Consider the following 17,697-nt stretch of genomic DNA (forward strand, 5'->3'; position numbering starts at 1 on the left):
GTGAAGAAGCCAGGTGCCGGGCAATAGCCGTTCGTAACCTCGTCCTTCGTCTGTGGTCTTCCGCAAGCAGCAGTAATTCCTCTTGCAAAAACAAACAAGCAAAAAGCGCTTGGACAATTGATAAAGCGAGCGCAGCTCTGAGGGCATCCATGCTGTCGGCTAGTGTAAACACAGGTCGCACACGTGATGTCAGCATTTTTTTGTCGCGGAAAGTGACGTTGCGGACCTTAAAACTCCGGTTTTGTCTGTCCACACGCAGACACCCAAAACGGAGAAAACGCAGATCTTCACTTTGGCCGGAGTTTTTAAAAAGATGCGTTTTCGTGTGGATGACAGGCCAAAACGTAGAAAAATATCTACGTTTTGGCAGATCCCCGGCTACGTGTGGACAGGGCCTCAGACATCTGGTCAGAATGCTCCTGGACCCCTCCCTGCATTTCTGGGCACTTCCAACTGGGAGGAGACCCAAGTCCCAGGTCACGCTGGAGGGACTATGTCTCCCAGCTGGCCAGGGAATGCCTTGGGTTTCCCCGGAGGAGTTGGCCCATGTAGCTGCAGAGAGAGAAGTCTGGGCCTCTCAGCTTGGGCTGCTGCCCCCATGATCCAACTCCAGATAAGCAGCTGAAAATAGATAGATGAACGGACACCTAAATTTTCCCTCTGGGGACAATAAAGGAATTTTCTTTTGTATTTGTTTCTCAACTGAGGATTATTTTACAGAATAAATCCTGCTTTTCATTTAGGAGAAACAGCTGGCTGCTGTCATCCTTTTGTTTCTGCTGGTGGCATTGTTTATATCCTGGTAATGTTCTGTGAATGCTGGACGCTGGAGCACTAAGATCTGTATACCCCCCACTCACCACTGCCCTTTGTCCACCTGCAGACCTCAGTACAATCATGTGATGGATTAACAGATTCATAGTCTTGTGCAGTGCCAAATGGTTTATCTTTTTATGATAACTAATAAAAGCAACAGCAACATACTCTTACTTTTACCTTGGTGTAGATTTAACATTATGTTCTAAAAACTGTCTGCTATTCTATGCATCGATGACTGCATTTTAGATAGCTAAATTGCTTTTATAGAAATCACATTATTATAAATAATAATAATAATAATAATAATAATAATAATAATAGATAATAATAATAGATAATAGATAATATTATAGTATAATAATATTATAATAATTCATAGATTATAAAAAAAGAAGAAAAAAGCTCTATATGCTTTTATTTTGACGGGAAAAGAGATATCCTGTTTCACGCAAGCGAACTGTACGTTAAACGTCATCGCGTTGTTGTGCGCGCGGGACCTTTGAGAGAAGCGAGATAAAAACAAGAAGAAGAAAGAAGCAGGTAAAACGTTAGCTAGTACGGCATTATCGAGCAGGTACGTTAGTAAAAGGCTGTCTAGTATCATGTGTACGAGCTTACGAGACCGCAGCGTGAGTTTTAATCAGACTTATCTCTGGTCTGAGCAGGTTTGTCAGCAGTTTACAGACATTAACGCCACTTCAGATGCAGCGACAGTGCTAATGCTAAGCTAGCTGGCTGCCTGCGTAAAACTGCCAGGAAACCTCTTTTCAGGAGGTGGACATCTGTAACTGAAGATGATGGCAGTTTTATATTTTAGCTTTGATTTCAATCACAATCTTTGAACGTTGGCTCTGTGTTCTTGTGTTTTACAGCGTTGTTAAAACACTCTGAGCTCCACCACACAGAGTTGTGCTCTGTTTCACCGTCTGCGTCCCTCCTGTCTGCCTGATCCAGCTGCCATGGCGATGAGGAGCGAAACAGCAGTGGAGGCAGAGGTGGAGGAGGAGGAGAACTTCGGCCCACAGCCTCTGAGCAGACTGGAGGTTCGTTTCCTGACTTGTTCCCTCTGAGTTATTCTGGTCTTCTTTCACTCGAACTTTGACTTGTTTTATGGATGTTTTACAGGTTTTTCCTATGATTCACGTGAAGTAAACGTAAATGTGAATGCACCAAAGCACATTAAAGGTGAAGCTGTCAGCTTCACTCTAGGACAAGAAGTCTCCTTTGTGTCCAATCTGAATTGTAAATGCAGTCCTACAGGACACGTATCAGACAGTAGTAACCTCTCAGATACCAGCTGCCAGGTGCTACCTACACGAACATGACCCCAGAACCGCTCTCACACACCAGCGAAGAGTTTTGTCTTCTCTTTAAAAGCAGAAGAGGTTCTGTTGACGGTGGTCATTTCTCAGCTGGAACTAAAATCTGCAGCTCACATTAACTTCTTATTCAGGACCCTTCAGTATCGTATTGTGTGTGCTTTTATCTCAGACAAAACGGAGCTGTTTGATGACGGCAGTGATCCACTTTGGTCTTTGTCCTGTTTGGACTAGCTGTTAGCTCATCAATCTGGTCAGGACTAATCTGTTTCTCTAAACCGAGTCGGCTCAAAGAGCCAGGCAGTGATTGGTCAGAACCTTTTACAGAGTCTCCCTACAAAGATCTTAGCTGTATGTTGTCTTGTTTTATCCTCTAAGCTCAAAATGATCATTATTATTATTTTTGGTTTATTCAAAAGCTGAGCGCTGTTTCACCTGAGAGCTTGTCACTATAAGAACCCTGTTATGGTTTTAGTCTATGATCCAGTTCAGCAGCTCCAGTAGTTTCTGAGAGGGGATCACTGATTACCTGCTACTGTGGATGTGGAACAGCGTTTGTGCTCCTTTAGGTCGGTTCGGTCAGTGATGTCTGTACAGGGCTCTGGTTTTCCTGACTCAGTGGAATGATACTAGACTGGTCCTTGTCTTTTCATGCAGCAATGTGGCGTAAGTGCCAGTGACATCAAGAAGCTGGAGGACGCAGGTTTCCACACCATCGAAGCTGTGGCTTATGCACCGAAGAAGGAGCTGCTGAACATCAAGGGCATCAGCGAGGCCAAAGCAGACAAAATCTTAGTAAGGAGCATATTTTTATTCTCTGAGACATTAATATGCTTCTAGGAGAGAAGAGATCCATGGCAGCAACACCACCTATTTAACACTAAACACTAGGGTGAAATTAAATTGGTGAAATTATGGTGATGCAATATGTATCACGATACATTCAGGACATTAGCGATTTTTATTTATTTATTTATTTTTGACTGAATTTATTGTAGGAAAATTCAATAAACAGTCCAAACTGATACATAACATGTTTAACATGAGGTATCTGAACCATAATAGAGATTTACATTTCAATGGTGGATAGGAAACCCATTGCACACTGCTGCCATCTAGCGGTCAGCGTTTGCATCGCACCAAAATAAAAGCAAATACACAAGTTTGCATGTAAATTCTTTCAAAAATTAGACTCACAGCTTTTGAATATGGATGTAATATCACTAGAAAAAATATCAAGCTATATTGCCATATCGATATTTCCTTACATCCCTAGGCTACGTTATAAAACTATATCAGAAGCGTGTTGTTAATTCAATTGAAAAATACTTTATTAATCCCAGAGGGAAAGAGTCTGGACTTTAAAATCTAACAGATGTTACATTGAAAAACCTCTCTGCCCTTCTCACTCACTGACTCTCTGAAGAAAATGTTCTCAACGAGATGAAGAACACAAGCTTGCGATTGGTCAGGACGCCGCTTTCGTCAACAGCATTGTCATTGTGCTCTCAGAACCATAAAGCAAGCTGAAGACGTGTAGCAGCAGACCGAACACGCGTGTGCGTCTCCAACCTGTGGAGATGACGCAGAAGCATAAACGAGTCTCTTGAGAACAACAGGCTTTGTTTTACGATGCACATCCTTGAACCCAGATGCATCACACCAAGCCACACATGACAAACCGTCCCGCAGCGCTGATGAGGGCTCTAGTTTTGTTGCGCCGTTTGTGTCAGCGGACATTGTAGGGTCGGGGAGGGGGGCGGGGCATGACTATATATAAAGTGCTGGGGGAATCCCTGCACCTGATATGTGCAGGTAAACATGGGGGCTCCTGCGCGTGACGTAGAGATGACTGTCTGGAGTTTAGAACCAGAGGCTTCATCTGAAGTGGTCCACCTTAACCCCCTCTGTGATGTCACCAACACGAGGTTATTGAGTAAATGAAAGGGCCTCAGAGCACGGGCATGTGCACATCTCTGTCTGGACCAGCCCGACCAGCAAAGAACATTTTGAGACGTTGGCAGATGACCACACTCAGAACTTTCCAAGTGAGCTCTGACCATGTGGTTTTTACTACTATCACTGTTTTCCAGGAACTGGACTCGCTTTTTGGCAACAAAAAAATGGTTTTATGACCAACAGTAGTTGGCCCTTTTGTTCTTTTCTGTTTCTGAAATGCTTAAGAGATGACCGAAGCACCTGGATCAGGGGGTGTAGGAGCAGGAATGACCTGAAGCCCCGCCCCCACAAATGTAAACAAACCAGCAGTCTTCATCCACCAGACTGGGACATTCTCGCATCTCACTCGTTAGACAAGCACCAGCCCCTCACCCTTATCTGGACACAAAAATGTTGGAACAATGTTTTGGGGGCATCACTGTGGGTCGGAGACCGACACAGAAGTAGCGCCAGGCGGTCTGAAGGTGACACGTGTACCGCCCAAACATCATAAAAGATGCACAGAAAAGGCTGGAGCGACCTGGGACCACGCCCCCTACCAAACAAGTCACCATGCAGCATTTCCCCCAGAAAAGTTGCCAGCCATAGTGCACGTGTGTGTGTGTGCGTGCGTGCGTGTGTGTATGCGTGCGTGCGTGCGTGTACTAACTACAGCGACATCCTCTGATGCATCCATGCAGCTCAGTACCACACCTGTATGATGTCACTAGTTACTAAAGAGCCAATCAGCTGGCAGAGATGCTGGTGAACGTGTAAAACTACGTGACTCAACTTAAGGAACAAAGTAGAATCCAGCTGCTGTTGTTTATTTGTTGTTGTTTATAGAAACTAAATGTATCTGCAGGGCTTCAGGCCCAGGGCGGAGTTTTAGACCTCCGACCGAACCAATCCAGACCTGTTATTAATAGTGTTGTGTATTATTTACACCAGTCAGTAATGTTTACATCCACACCTGTTATTAATAGTGTTGTGTATTATTTACACCAGTCAGTAATGTTTACATCCAGACCTTAGACATGAAAAAAATCAATATTACTTTAAAAATGAAGAGAACAGTCATCTGTGAACACTTTTACTCTTGAGAGGTTGTAGCAACCATTGTTTGTATCTGAGAGAAATTGTGACATCTGGTGCAAAAGAATTTGTTGTTTGTTATAAACAAAAGAGTTGTTGATCAAAAACAGCATCAGACGCAATCTGTCGTGCCAAGTCCACGCACCCTAAGTGCGTGTGGAGGTTCTCATTCAATCCGGGGGTCGATGGTCTCTGGCGGTGGAGTGAACTCTGATATCAGGAACCCGTAGACAGTTCCGATACGACCCGTCCAGTCGGAGATCCTCGAGGTGAAGGCAGGAAGTTGGAATGTGTATTTGTGTCTAAGGTTGATGTTTGCTTGGTTCTTAGAGAGCTGGTTGTCTGGTGTCAGCTGCAGCGTTGCAGAGGCTTTGACTGGAGGTCAAAGGAGTTTGTTTCAACAGAGGCTTCACAGGTGGAAACCTGAATTAATCAGGAGTAGTTCTTGTTTTATTAAACTGCTTTGTTAGGATTTCTGGCCAAGTTTGGCCGATCAGAATTTGACACGTTTCTGAGTATTTACCAACATCCCTCAGAAGCCACGCCCTCCTCAGACACTAAGATGTTTTTAACCTTAATGAGTATCTTATTGTAACGTGTGTGAGTGTAAACAATGATTAATTGTTAAACATGCTGATCTGTGATATAACTGGATCGTTGTAAGAACAATATTCATGTCAGATTCATCGATTAAAGCACAGATTATTCAAACATCTGATTTAAACATCTTGTTCATTCATCACATCTGATTATTTAACTTATTACTATAAAATCATGGAGTCTTCACTTATTCAGAGTGAAGAATGTTGACGTCTGGCGTTCACAGAGAGTGCAGGAACCTTGGGTGAGAACGTTTGTCTTCTGCATGTAAACACGCGCTGAGCAGAACCTTCTGGGTTTGGAGGTCAAACAGGAAGTGGATTTATTTCTGTAGATGAAAGGTTTTTATGTTGTTCTATATGTAGGTGAGAACGGATCCTTTTGGTACGTTACACCAGCCTGTGACCAACAGTCACTGACATCGTGTTCTTGGTTCACTTCGAACCACATCGAAGCAGGTAAGGGGAAGGGTGGCATACAGCGACCAATTACTGACAGGAAACAGTACTGAGCTGAGAAGGTTGTCATGGAAACCGCCCATAAGTGGTGGGTTTACACCGTCAGGTCACCCCCACTTCTGTCTGCAGAGGGTTTTGATGTCTGAGATGGAAGAAGTGTCTTTACTTTAGGTGAACAGCAGATAAAAATGGATCATCTAATTCCCAAAGGAACTTCATGCAGGGAACTAAATGGGGGAACTGTACTGCGGATCAGTTAGTGGCTCTTCAGATGGTCTAGAGTGTTCAACTCTGACCAATTTCTCTTCATTCTGCTTTCATGTGCTGGCAGACAGAAGCAGCCAAACTGGTCCCAATGGGCTTCACCACAGCTACTGAGTTCCACCAGAGGAGAGCAGAGATCATCCAGATCTCCACCGGCTCCAAAGAGCTGGATAAGCTCCTTCAGGGTGGGTTTTGTGTCCTCAGCAGAGCGCGGGGGTCGGGCCAACACTAAACTCTGTTCCTGTGCAGGTGGGATCGAGACTGGCTCCATCACCGAGATGTTCGGAGAGTTCCGGACGGGGAAAACCCAGCTTTGCCACACGCTCGCTGTTACCTGTCAGGTGTGTTCTGCTGAGTCAGCATCAGCTGTTGGAGCTTCACGTCCTGATGTGGTTTGTCTTCTGTCTGCAGCTGCCAATTGATCAAGGAGGTGGAGAAGGTAAAGCCATGTACATCGACACAGAAGGGACCTTCAGACCTGAGCGGCTCCTGGCTGTAGCTGAGAGGTGAGTTCCATTATTTACAACCTGATCTAGTTGGTGGAAGAAGAAGAAGAGATCTTTTCTATAGAGCCTCTCAAGAAAAAATCACGAGGCACTTTACAAACACAAAACATTTAAAATATAAAAATAATTTAGAAAATGATTTAAAATATGTTTCAAATGAGCAAAAAATAGACAGTTGTGATTAAAAAATGTTAAGAAAGAGAGAGAGTGAACAGGAAAGAGGGAAATCAGTGGATCTGAGGAAGGTGGAATAGGTAGAGAGAGCAGAATAAAGAGAGGGTGATGAAGAGGGTCATACACACGCCTGAACAGGTGAGTTTAGAGACCACTGAGTCCACTGATCTCAGGCTCAGGGGGAGAGAGGTCCAGAGTCTGGGGGCCACAGCAGCAGATGATCTGTCACCTTTGACCTTTAGCCTGGTGCTGCACAACCAGTAGGCTTTGGTCACTGGACCTCAGGGACCTGCTGGGGGTGTAGGGACTAAGAAGATCACCAATGTAAGATGGTGCTTGTCCATGTAAGGCCCTATAGACCAGAACCAGGATCTTGAAATGAACCCTGAAGTTGACTGGCAGCCAGTGAAGCTGGAGGAGAAGCGGGGTGATGTGGGTGTGTTTGGAGGACTTGGTCAGAAGCCGAGCACAGGCGTTCTGAACCACCTGTAGACGGTTCAGGGAGGTTCTGCTCAGACACGTGAAAAGAGAGTTACAGTAGTCTAAGCGTGAGGAGATGAAGGTGTGGAGAACTGTCTCAAGTTCAGAGCGGGACAGAATGGGACTCAGCTTAGCAACGTTCCTGAGATGGAAGAAGGAAGAGCCAACAAGAGAACTGACATGAGAATCCAGGGTGAGAGCTGGGTCAAAGGTCACGTCAAGATTCCTGACAGAAGGTTTGGTGTGAGAAGCAAGCTGACCAAGAGAGTCTCTGACTTTGGGAACCAGCTTGTCTGGGGCACAGATGAGGATCTCAGTCTTATCTTCATTCAGCTGAAGAAAGCTCCCACCATCCAGGTTTTGATAGAGTCTAAGCAGGTGTGTAACAGCTGCAGCTTAGACATCTCATGGGGCTTAAAGGAGATGTACAGTTGGATGTCATCTGCATAAAGATGGTAGGAGATTCCTTTGAAGGAGCTCAGGATGTGCTGAAGAGGAAGCAGATAGAGGAGGAAGAGCAGAGGCCCCAGCACAGAACCTTGTGGGACACCATGGGTAAGAGAGGTGGTGGAGGACCTAAACTTGGAGACGGCCACAGAGAAGGAGTGCTCAGAGAGATAAGAGGAGAACCCCTCCAGAGCAGATCCTGATAGGCCTACCCAGTCTCTCAGCCTCTCCAGTAGCAGGTGATGGTCAACAGTGTCAAAGGCTGCAGTCAGGTCCAGCAGGACCAGAACAGAACAGTCCCCTGCATCACTGTGAGTCAGAAGGTCATTAGAGACCCTAAGAAGAGCTGTTTCAGTAGAATGAGCTCTACGAAAACCTGACTGGAAGCTATCATAGATGTTATGTTCATCAAGAGCAGCTGTGAGTTGTTTAGCCACAACCTTTTCCAAGATCTTGGAGATGAACGGAAGTTTAGAGATGGGTCTGAAGCTGCTATGGAGCTGCTATGAAGTGTAAATGCATCTTAAGTCTTCTCTCTGTGTTTGTGATCAGGTACGGGCTGGTGGGCAGTGACGTTCTGGACAACGTGGCCTATGCCCGGGCTTTCAACACCGACCATCAGACCCAACTGCTTTATCAGGCTTCAGCCATGATGGCCGAGTCCAGGTCGGTCCCAGCATTCAGGCTGCCTCTGGTTACATCATTACAGCTAGCTTAGCATCCGAGAGAAGCCACCCAGACACCAAAGCCCAGTCAGAACTCTGATTAGGTGTTCTGGCTGTTAGAACATCAGATCAGGTTTCCATTAGAGAAGTCCTCCTGATGGGACACCAAAAATCACAGAAACAATGAAAGGAATTTAGTCTCATTCTCCTTTGTAGACCAGCTCAGTTTCTTTTTCACACTTCCTCTTGTTCTCAAGGCTGAAATGGTGTAGAGGTGGGCCGATACGAAGTTTCATGGTTCTGACATGTCAGAGGTCAGGGTCCTTCTCTAGATGCTCAAGTCACAAACAGCTAGTAGCTCTAGCCATCCTCAGATCGCCGGTGATGGTGGCGTCACTTCCTTTTATCGGCGGGCAACAGAGGATGGTGTTGCCCTCTACTGCCCATGTCCTCCATGCTGATGACACAGTCCCATTCGTGGTCCAGTGTGTATGTCCCATCGTCTCTGTTCACGGTCCTGTCCGCACGCCTCCTCATCTTATCCTAACCCTAGCTGTTCTTTGTAAGAAAAACATGAAACGTTATTAAAACCACTGCAGGAAAAAGGGTAAAATAACTGAAAAATGATGTATACAGAATGGATTCCAACAGCAAACATAATGCCAAGAATTTATGGAACCCCAAAAATACATAAACAGAATACTCCACTAAGACCCATAGTTGACAGCATGGGGACACCGACATGGCAAACGAGATGAGCAAGGTCATCAGCTCACTATTGGGTAACACAGATCAACACTGTACAAATGGCACATAATTAGCAAAATAACTGAAAAAGTAAGCTTTATAGAAGACGACACACTGATGATGTCACATCCCTGTTCACAACAACACCAACCCATACAGTTAACAGGATCAGGCACGACAAAGCTTTACATGAATGGACAAACCTCACAGCAGACCACATAGCACGACTGATAGACCTGGTAGCAAACTCCACTTCACTTACAACAGAACTACATACACACTACTGGAAGGCTTTGCCATGGGAATCCCACCATCAGCCACCCTTTGCAAGTTTTTTATGGAAGATCTGGAACAGAAAGCCACTGCAACAAAACGCCGAAGGACAAGATACCAACAGATAAATGTGAGTCGTATACGAAATACCATGCAAACTGCAATAAAACATGCATGGGGGACCCAAACACCAACTCTACACACACAATAGAACATCAAAACAAGTCACAAACACACCAGAGCAGCAAAACAAGAAGCAGAAAGCACAATAAAGAGATCAGCTGTAACAGACCACTGCTCTAGGTAAAACCATATCAAGGACTGGGACGATACACGGATTATAAACACAGAACAACAAAAATATCAAGATGGATCAAACAAGCAATAGAGATGAGGAGGCGTGCGGACAGGACCATGAACAGAGACGGTGGGACATACACACTGGATCACGAATGGGACTGTGTCATCAGCAAGGACGCGGGCAGTAGAGGGCAACACCATCCTCTGTTGCCCGCAGATAAAAGGAAATGACGCCACCATCACCGGCGATCTGAGGATGGCTAGAGCTACTAGCTGAAACATGTCAGGTAAACAAATAACTTTTACTAAACCGTGTAAGAAAAGAACAAAAAAAAGGATCATAAAACAGGTGAATGAAATAATGGGCTCCTGTAGCAGCTCTCGTCTGATTTCATAGCAGGGCTTTGTGTCCATGTGGCTTACGGATGAAGTAGAAGATAATATGAACGAGTTGGTATCTGCATGTGTTTAAATAGCATCTGAATGTTAAATATGACCGCTCAGCCGGAGTCGGGTCGCGGGGCAGCAGCCTAGGTCGACAGGCCCAGACTTCCCTCTCCCTGGCCACTTGGGCCAGCTCCTCCGGGGGGCGTCATTTGGAATTCTAGGATGTCCAAGGAAGATCCCGCCTTTCTTGTCTCTGATTGGCTAGAAAGGCTCTACTACGATTGGCTGTATCATTTAACAGCAAACTGGCTGTCCTCGCTAAGTGCTGACTGTCCTTCTGCCACCAGCAGAAAGCTGTTTTGGGGAGTTTAGTAAAGAAAATGTGAACTTAGCGCTAGAATAAACATTCTGTCCTGGTTAGCAAAATATTTTATGTTTTATGTTTCATAAAAAAACAGAAAAACATAAAATGTGAATTTTAAATCTTGTTGCATTTATCTAACTGTTGGACTTTCTTTATATATCTTGGCTCTGAAGCGTTAGAGCACACAGGATAAACATGTGTGCCGTACCTGGGTATGACATTTAATAAAACTGCCCTATTCTGCCCAGCTGTGTGCATCAGGTCTGTTGCTTCTCTAGAATAATGAAAAATGGGTCTAAATCATAATCAGCTTTAGCTTAAATTTTGATTAAATGATACACATTTAATCTGATGATGAGAGACGTGCTCCAGCTTGTAAACAGCCTATTAAAGCAGGATAGCCTAATAATGAAGTGATGAGATAACACCAATAGAGCCAACAGATATAGTCAGTCTACAGGGAGATAAAATGCTACAAGAATTATTACAAGTTCACATTTGATGTTTTTCTGGCTTTTTTGAAAGAAACTGAACCTGATTTGTTGCTAAACAGGAAAGGATGTTTATTATTATTATTTATTAAAGATCATGTTGCCTCTGTTGCTCGTTCATGCCGCTTTGTTCATTGAGCTCCACTGGCTACCGCTAGCAGCACGCATCAAATTCAAATAGCTAACACTAGCATACAAAGTCCGAGATGGAACGGCTCCCATCTACCTGAATCCTCTTGTAAAGGCTTACGTCTCGGCCCGGCCGCTCCGGTCACCACAGGATGGTCGGCTAGCAGTGCCTACACCACGCTCAGGACAATCCAGACTCTTCTCTTGCATCGTTCCACAAATGTGGAATGACCTTCCAAGCTCTACCAGAACTGCGGCTTCCTTTTCTATTTTCAGGAAACTCAATTTCCCTCTGGGATTAATAAAGTATTTTTGAATTGAATTGAATTGAAGACCCTGCTCTTCAGAGAGCATCTTCTAAACTAGCACCCTCCCTGCACCCGTCCCCCCTCTCTACTGTCCACTCCTTGTTCCCTCCTCTCCATGACTGATGTCAAGTTGTTGTTGTTGTTGTTGGCCTCAAGGGCAACATGCCGATTATCACTTGTAAGTCGCTTTGGACAAAAGCGTCTGCTAAATACATAAACATGAACATATTATAGCGATGAGTTCACATTTTCTTCAAAAAACTTCTCAAGATCTGGCTGTAAACATAAAAACTTGCAGCGAGGGAAAACGGTTTCCTCTTACACGAAATAGCCAATCGTAGTAGAGCCCTTCCAGCCAATCAGAGGCGAGAAAGGTAGGACCTTCCTTGGACATTCTAGAATGCCAAATGACGCTTCCGGGGGAATCCCGAGGTGTTCCCTGGCCAGGTGAGAGACATAGTCCCTCCAAGGTGTTCTGGGTTTCCCTTTAGGCCTTCTCCCGGTTGGATGTGCCCAGAAAACCTCACCAGGGAGGCGTCCTGACCAGATGCCTGAACCACCTCAACTGGCTCCTCTCGATGTGGAGGAGCATGGATCTACTCTGTGCCCCTCCCGGATGACTGAGCTTCTCACCCTATCTCTAAGGGAGAGCCCAGCCATCCTGCGGATAAAACTCATTTCGGCCGCTTGTATCCGTGATCTCGTTCTTTCGGTCACTACCCAAAGCTCATGACCATAGGTGATGGTAGGAACGTAGATCCACCGGTAAATCGAGAGCTTCGCCTTCTGACTCAGCTCTCTCTTCACCACGACAGACCGGTACAACGCCCGCATCACTGCAGACGCAGCACCAATCCACCTATCGAACGAGCCCGACGTACTACCGGCAATGTGGACCAAGCTCTGACACCGGTCATTTAGGGCCCTAACTGCCTGTATCAGAGGGCCTGGTACTCAATACCCCTGGAGTACGCCCCACAGGGCCCCCAAGGGGGTCAAATTCCTTCTCCAAATCCACAAAACACATGTAGGGAAAACTCCTACGCACCCTCCAGGGCCCTCCTAGGGGTATCGAGCTGGTCCAGTGTTCCACGGCCAGGACGAAAACCACATTGCTCCTCCTGAATCTGAGGTTGGACAATCCGACGGACCCTCCTCTCCAGAACCCTGAATAGACCTTACCAGGAAGGCTCAGGAGTGTGATCCCCCTGTAGTTAGAACACACCCTGCGGTCCCCCTTTTTAAATAAGGGGACCACCACCCCGGTCTGCCAGTCCAGTGGGACTGCCCCCGATGTCGACGCGATGTTGCAGAGCCGCGTCAGCCAACACAAATAACAATAACATAATCTAGCTGTGCCAGATTTATTTTCTGTTCATTGTTTACCCAATAAACGTTTTCAAAGAATGTTTTTCAACACAAACTGGATTTGATTTTAGGTTTTCTCTATTAAAGACGGTATTCAGTGATTTTACACACAAGTTATGCACTTTCTAAATAAGATTAACCTCTCTTGTATATTTTTGCACGTTTATTACTTGCTTTTTCGGGGGGGGGGGGGTGATTAATTGCGATTTAGTTTTTTTAGATTTTCAATTAATTAGGTAATTTATTTTAATTGATTCCTGGCCTTAGTTTTTTCTAAATATTTATGTAAAGATCGTAACTAAAGTCAACAGCGGCACACTTCCTGTATGCATGTGTGTTGGGCGTCGCTTGATGCTCTTATTTTGAAGGGCTTTAAGTGCAGCTGGTGTCTTGGCCTGTAACCAGTTACCTCCTGTGGTGTGTGTGTGTCAGGTATGCTTTGCTGATCGTGGACAGCGCCACGGCTCTGTACAGAACCGACTATTCGGGCAGAGGGGAGCTGTCGGCGAGGCAGGGACACCTGGGACGGTTTCTGCGTATGCTGCTCCGGCTGGCGGACGAGGTAGGCTGGACGCGCTGATGTCTGTGGCTACAAGTTCAGGAAATAGTTATTCTATCTATGGAATTACCTTCTGATGGTGAAATCCAGACTTGTTTATTTTCCTGCCTGATGACTGTGTTTGTGCATGCGCTTGTTTGTTTGTTTTCTGGATGAATGGGAGATGGGTACTTGTTGATGGGACCCATTTGGGCTCCTGAAGTCTCATCTTTGTGTTTCTGCAGTTTGGCGTTGCAGTGGTCATAACCAACCAGGTGGTGGCGCAGGTTGATGGGGCAGCCATGTTTTCTGCAGATCCCAAGAAACCAATTGGAGGCAACATTCTGGCTCATGCCTCCACCACTCGGTGGGAACACCTGGCCTTGGCCCTGAAACAGAACCTTTGTGCCTCTTTGCTGTTGTGTTGCCGTAGGTGTTCCTAACACTTTGTGTCTCACCTATGCAGCCTGTACCTGAGGAAGGGTCGAGGAGAGACCAGGATCTGCAAGATCTACGACTCCCCTTGCCTGCCGGAGGCTGAAGCCATGTTTGCCATTAATGCCGACGGCGTTGGCGATGCCAAGGATTGATCCGGCTGAGCAGCAGGAAGTCGTGGCTTGGACTGTTTAGCTGTGAGGCCACTGAAGACCAGATGTTTCCTGCAGACCAGTACCTGGATCGTACTGGTCACACCAGTGTCTTATGTTTGTTGTGAACTTCTGAGAGTTGTACTGAAACACCAGGATGGGATGAAGTCATGAATGTTTCTGTTGTAGAAGGTATGAGAGGGGTGAGGGGTGGGGTCTGAAAAAGCAACCGCTCGTTTCTAATGTCCTGATTTCTGTATAAATACTAGATTAAATGTGTTTTACGATGACAACATTTAGTTTTCTTACAGAAGCACTAGAGAAGCCCACTGATGGTTCATCTGAACTTTAATCATCAGATCAGAGAGCATGTTTGTTAACGGTCACCGGTGGAAAAATCTAAACGTTCAATGGACGATGAAAAAAGATGCATGACCTCCAACATTAACCGGAACCTTCCCCAGTCAGAGGTTCCTGCAGGCCTCACCTCAAACCCAATACGGCCACCGCATGCATGTTGGGTTGTGATGGCCGTAGAATGGACCGCTTACTTTCATTTGTTTGTTCGTATATCAGTGACTTGATCTCTCCAGCTCAGTGGCCTAGTGGTAGAGTGTCCGCCCTCAGACTGGGAGATCAGGGTTCGATTCCTGGTCGGGTCATACCAAAGACTTTGAGAAAATGGGACCCAATGCCTCCCTGCTTGACACTCAGCATTAAGGGGGTTGGATTCGGGGGTTAAACCACCAAATGGTTCCCGAGCGCGGCTGTGTCTGCAGCTCACCGCTCCCCCAGGGGATGGGTCAAATGCGGAGAACAAATTTTGCACACACACCTGTGACAATTAATGGGACTTTAATTTTAACTCTCTCTCTCTTTCTCTCTATATATATGTGTGTGTATATATATATATACACATATATGTGTGTGTATGTATGTATATGTGTATGTATATATACATACACACACATATATGTATATATATGTGTGTGTATGTATATATGTGTATGTATATATACATACACACACATATATGTGTATATATATGTGTGTGTATGTATATATATATATACACACATATGTGTGTGTATATATATATATACATACACACACACATATATATGTATATATAAATATACACACACATATGTGTGTATTTATATATATATGTGTGTATATATACATACACATACACATATATGTGTGTGTTTATATATATGTGTGTGTATGTATATATACATACACATATATATGTATATATATATATATACACACATATGTGTATATATATATATATATATACATACACATATATGTATATATATATATATACACACACATGTGTATATATATATATATATATATACACACACACATATATGTGTATATATATACATACACACATATATATATATATACACATATGTGTGTGTATATATATATATATATATATACACATGTGTGTGTGTATGTATATATATATATATATATACACACACACATATATGTGTATATATATACATACACACATATATATATATATACACATATGTGTGTGTATATATATATATATATATATACACATGTGTGTATAATATATATATATTATACTGGACTGTGACATGTGACAGACTTGCTCCGAGCTCCCACAGACATTACACTTTTCACCTCGTGCACCCCCAGGGGTGCGCGCACCACACTAAGGGAATCCCTGCCGTAGATGGTTTCTACTCGTCACTTGAACGTAGAAACACACTTGAGAACAGCAGGAAATGGTCTATATTTGAAAACCTGATAACCACCCGATGATGCAGGGCTGAGGCTCTGGGCCTTCACACAGATGACTGACTCACCAGACAAGTGAGAAAGTAAACACACCAAATCAAAAACAGCCAGCTCTTTAGCACATGTCATAAATAAATATTCATCCTCAGGCTCCAGCAGGTTTCACACAGATGAGAACATCTGGCGAAGGTCAGGACGTTCTCCACAGCAGCTGCTGAGACGGTCGCTTCACACCTGTCTGTCGGTTAAGAGTCGAAGTTCAGCCTCCAGTTTTCTGGCCTCGTCCCCCTGAGAGAGACGACAAAGCTGTGACAGAAGTCATGAGACGTGGGTCAGAGTGGCACGAAGCCCTTACAGGGTGACCGCTGGTGGGCATCTCCAGGGCCAGCCTGGTCCAGCTGCTGGCCTCACTGGTGTTCCCCAGCTGCTTGTGACACTGCTCCAGACAACAGAACCATCAGACATCTCTTCACTGGTCTCATCACCACTCAGACTGAATGAATGTCCGTTACCTTGGCAACGTATAGCCTGACGGTCCTGGAGAAGCCTGGACTGAGCGCCTCCGCCTGCAGGTTGACACAAACACACACCAAGGCCTTGTAAGTAAACGGACCTGAAGGTGCAGCACCATCAGTGTCTGATCATAACTCAACCCGTCCCTTCAAACGAGCAGAGGCTCAGGCTCACACAGGGTAGAAACGGTGACACCTGGTGGTCGGGAGGAAGACTGTTCCCGAGACACAGAGTGAGGGGTTCTGGTGTTGCAACCTGTCTGGTACCGATATCCACGTCACGTTCAAAGTCTCTTACATCCCCTCTAGACTCCATCCCGAGTTTCAGCACCTCTAGAGGACTCAATGCTGATTGGCTGGTTAGATATTTATGTTAAGCAGCTATTTGACAGGTGGCCTTTATTTTTGTCTAACTTGTCAACGTTGCCCCCCCACCCTGACCCGGTCAGCATCTCCGGCTCCTCCCGATGACCTAAACCTGCTCTGAAGTAGCAGCAGCCTGCGGGACTCAGACCTTCAGGAAGTTTTCCAGAGCATCGTGCAGGGTGCAGGTGGGGGGGCTCCTGTAGAGGGCCGCAGCTGCCTTCCTCTCCAGCCAGTCCCAGGAGGACACCTGCAGCAGCAACAGCAGCTGTTTACCTGGACATGTCCACGTGAGGACAGCAGACAGAGCAGCAGCTGTTACCTCGTAGCACCATCGGCCCAGCAGATAGTAACACATGGGATCGTCGTCTCTGAGGGCCAGGGCCTGGTCCAGATGCTCCTACACGTCACAACAATAACACTTCAGTGACAGAGCCACGCAGACCCATTTCATTGGTTCTGAATCTGGAACCAGTGCCGGTGATGGCTACAGGATCCGTGATGAGGCCTGGTGTGCTTTACCTTCAGGAGGTGACTGCTCTTCAGCTTGCTGTGCATGCTCCCGTGCTCCAAGGCCAGAGCAGTCAGCACGGCAAACCTGCAGAACCACACAAGAGATCCATGGAGTGTTCTGATCCCAGTCCAGTCACAACTCACAGATGTTCTGTTCACCACCTTACCATTTGTGACAGTCAGCATTCAGGCCGTTCTTCTGCAGGGCCTCCTCTGCCTCCTCTCGACCTGCACACAGGAGCTCACAGGTGAACAGGTACCAGAGTC

At 45.5% G+C, this 17,697-nt stretch overlaps 2 protein-coding genes across 3 annotated transcripts in view; one reads left to right on the forward strand and one right to left on the reverse strand.

Moving 5' to 3' along the window:
* The first annotated feature begins 1,282 nt into the window (after window positions 1-1,282).
* Window positions 1,283-14,550, forward strand: rad51 (RAD51 recombinase). 2 transcript variants are annotated; one of them, XM_015975490.2, is made up of 10 exons: window positions 1,283-1,359; window positions 1,692-1,862; window positions 2,796-2,933; window positions 6,561-6,678; window positions 6,743-6,834; window positions 6,905-6,999; window positions 8,653-8,766; window positions 13,565-13,694; window positions 13,916-14,037; window positions 14,137-14,550. In XM_015975490.2, exons 2-10 carry the CDS (start codon window positions 1,779-1,781, stop codon window positions 14,258-14,260), a joined length of 1,017 nt encoding a protein of 338 aa, XP_015830976.1. In that variant the 5' UTR covers window positions 1,283-1,359; window positions 1,692-1,778; the 3' UTR covers window positions 14,261-14,550. The 2 variants fall into 2 exon arrangements, with proteins under 2 accessions (XP_015830976.1, XP_054589718.1); XM_054733743.1 differs by having other exon boundaries at window positions 1,317-1,393.
* A 1,470-nt stretch (window positions 14,551-16,020) lies between these two features.
* rmdn3 (regulator of microtubule dynamics 3) overlaps window positions 16,021-17,697 on the reverse strand; it is a 9,018-nt gene continuing 7,341 nt past the window's right edge. Inside the window, exons 6-12 of the mRNA XM_015975489.3 lie at window positions 17,598-17,658; window positions 17,440-17,515; window positions 17,240-17,317; window positions 17,069-17,167; window positions 16,555-16,608; window positions 16,398-16,478; window positions 16,021-16,330 (exon numbers count right to left, since the gene is read on the reverse strand). Coding sequence (XP_015830975.1) covers window positions 16,271-16,330; window positions 16,398-16,478; window positions 16,555-16,608; window positions 17,069-17,167; window positions 17,240-17,317; window positions 17,440-17,515; window positions 17,598-17,658 — 509 coding nt within the window. The 3' untranslated portion in view covers window positions 16,021-16,270. The remainder of the gene's footprint in view (window positions 16,331-16,397; window positions 16,479-16,554; window positions 16,609-17,068; window positions 17,168-17,239; window positions 17,318-17,439; window positions 17,516-17,597; window positions 17,659-17,697) is intronic.

The sequence above is a fragment of the Nothobranchius furzeri genome, chromosome 3 (assembly GCF_043380555.1).
Source record: "Nothobranchius furzeri strain GRZ-AD chromosome 3, NfurGRZ-RIMD1, whole genome shotgun sequence".
NCBI lineage: Eukaryota > Metazoa > Chordata > Actinopteri > Cyprinodontiformes > Nothobranchiidae > Nothobranchius > Nothobranchius furzeri.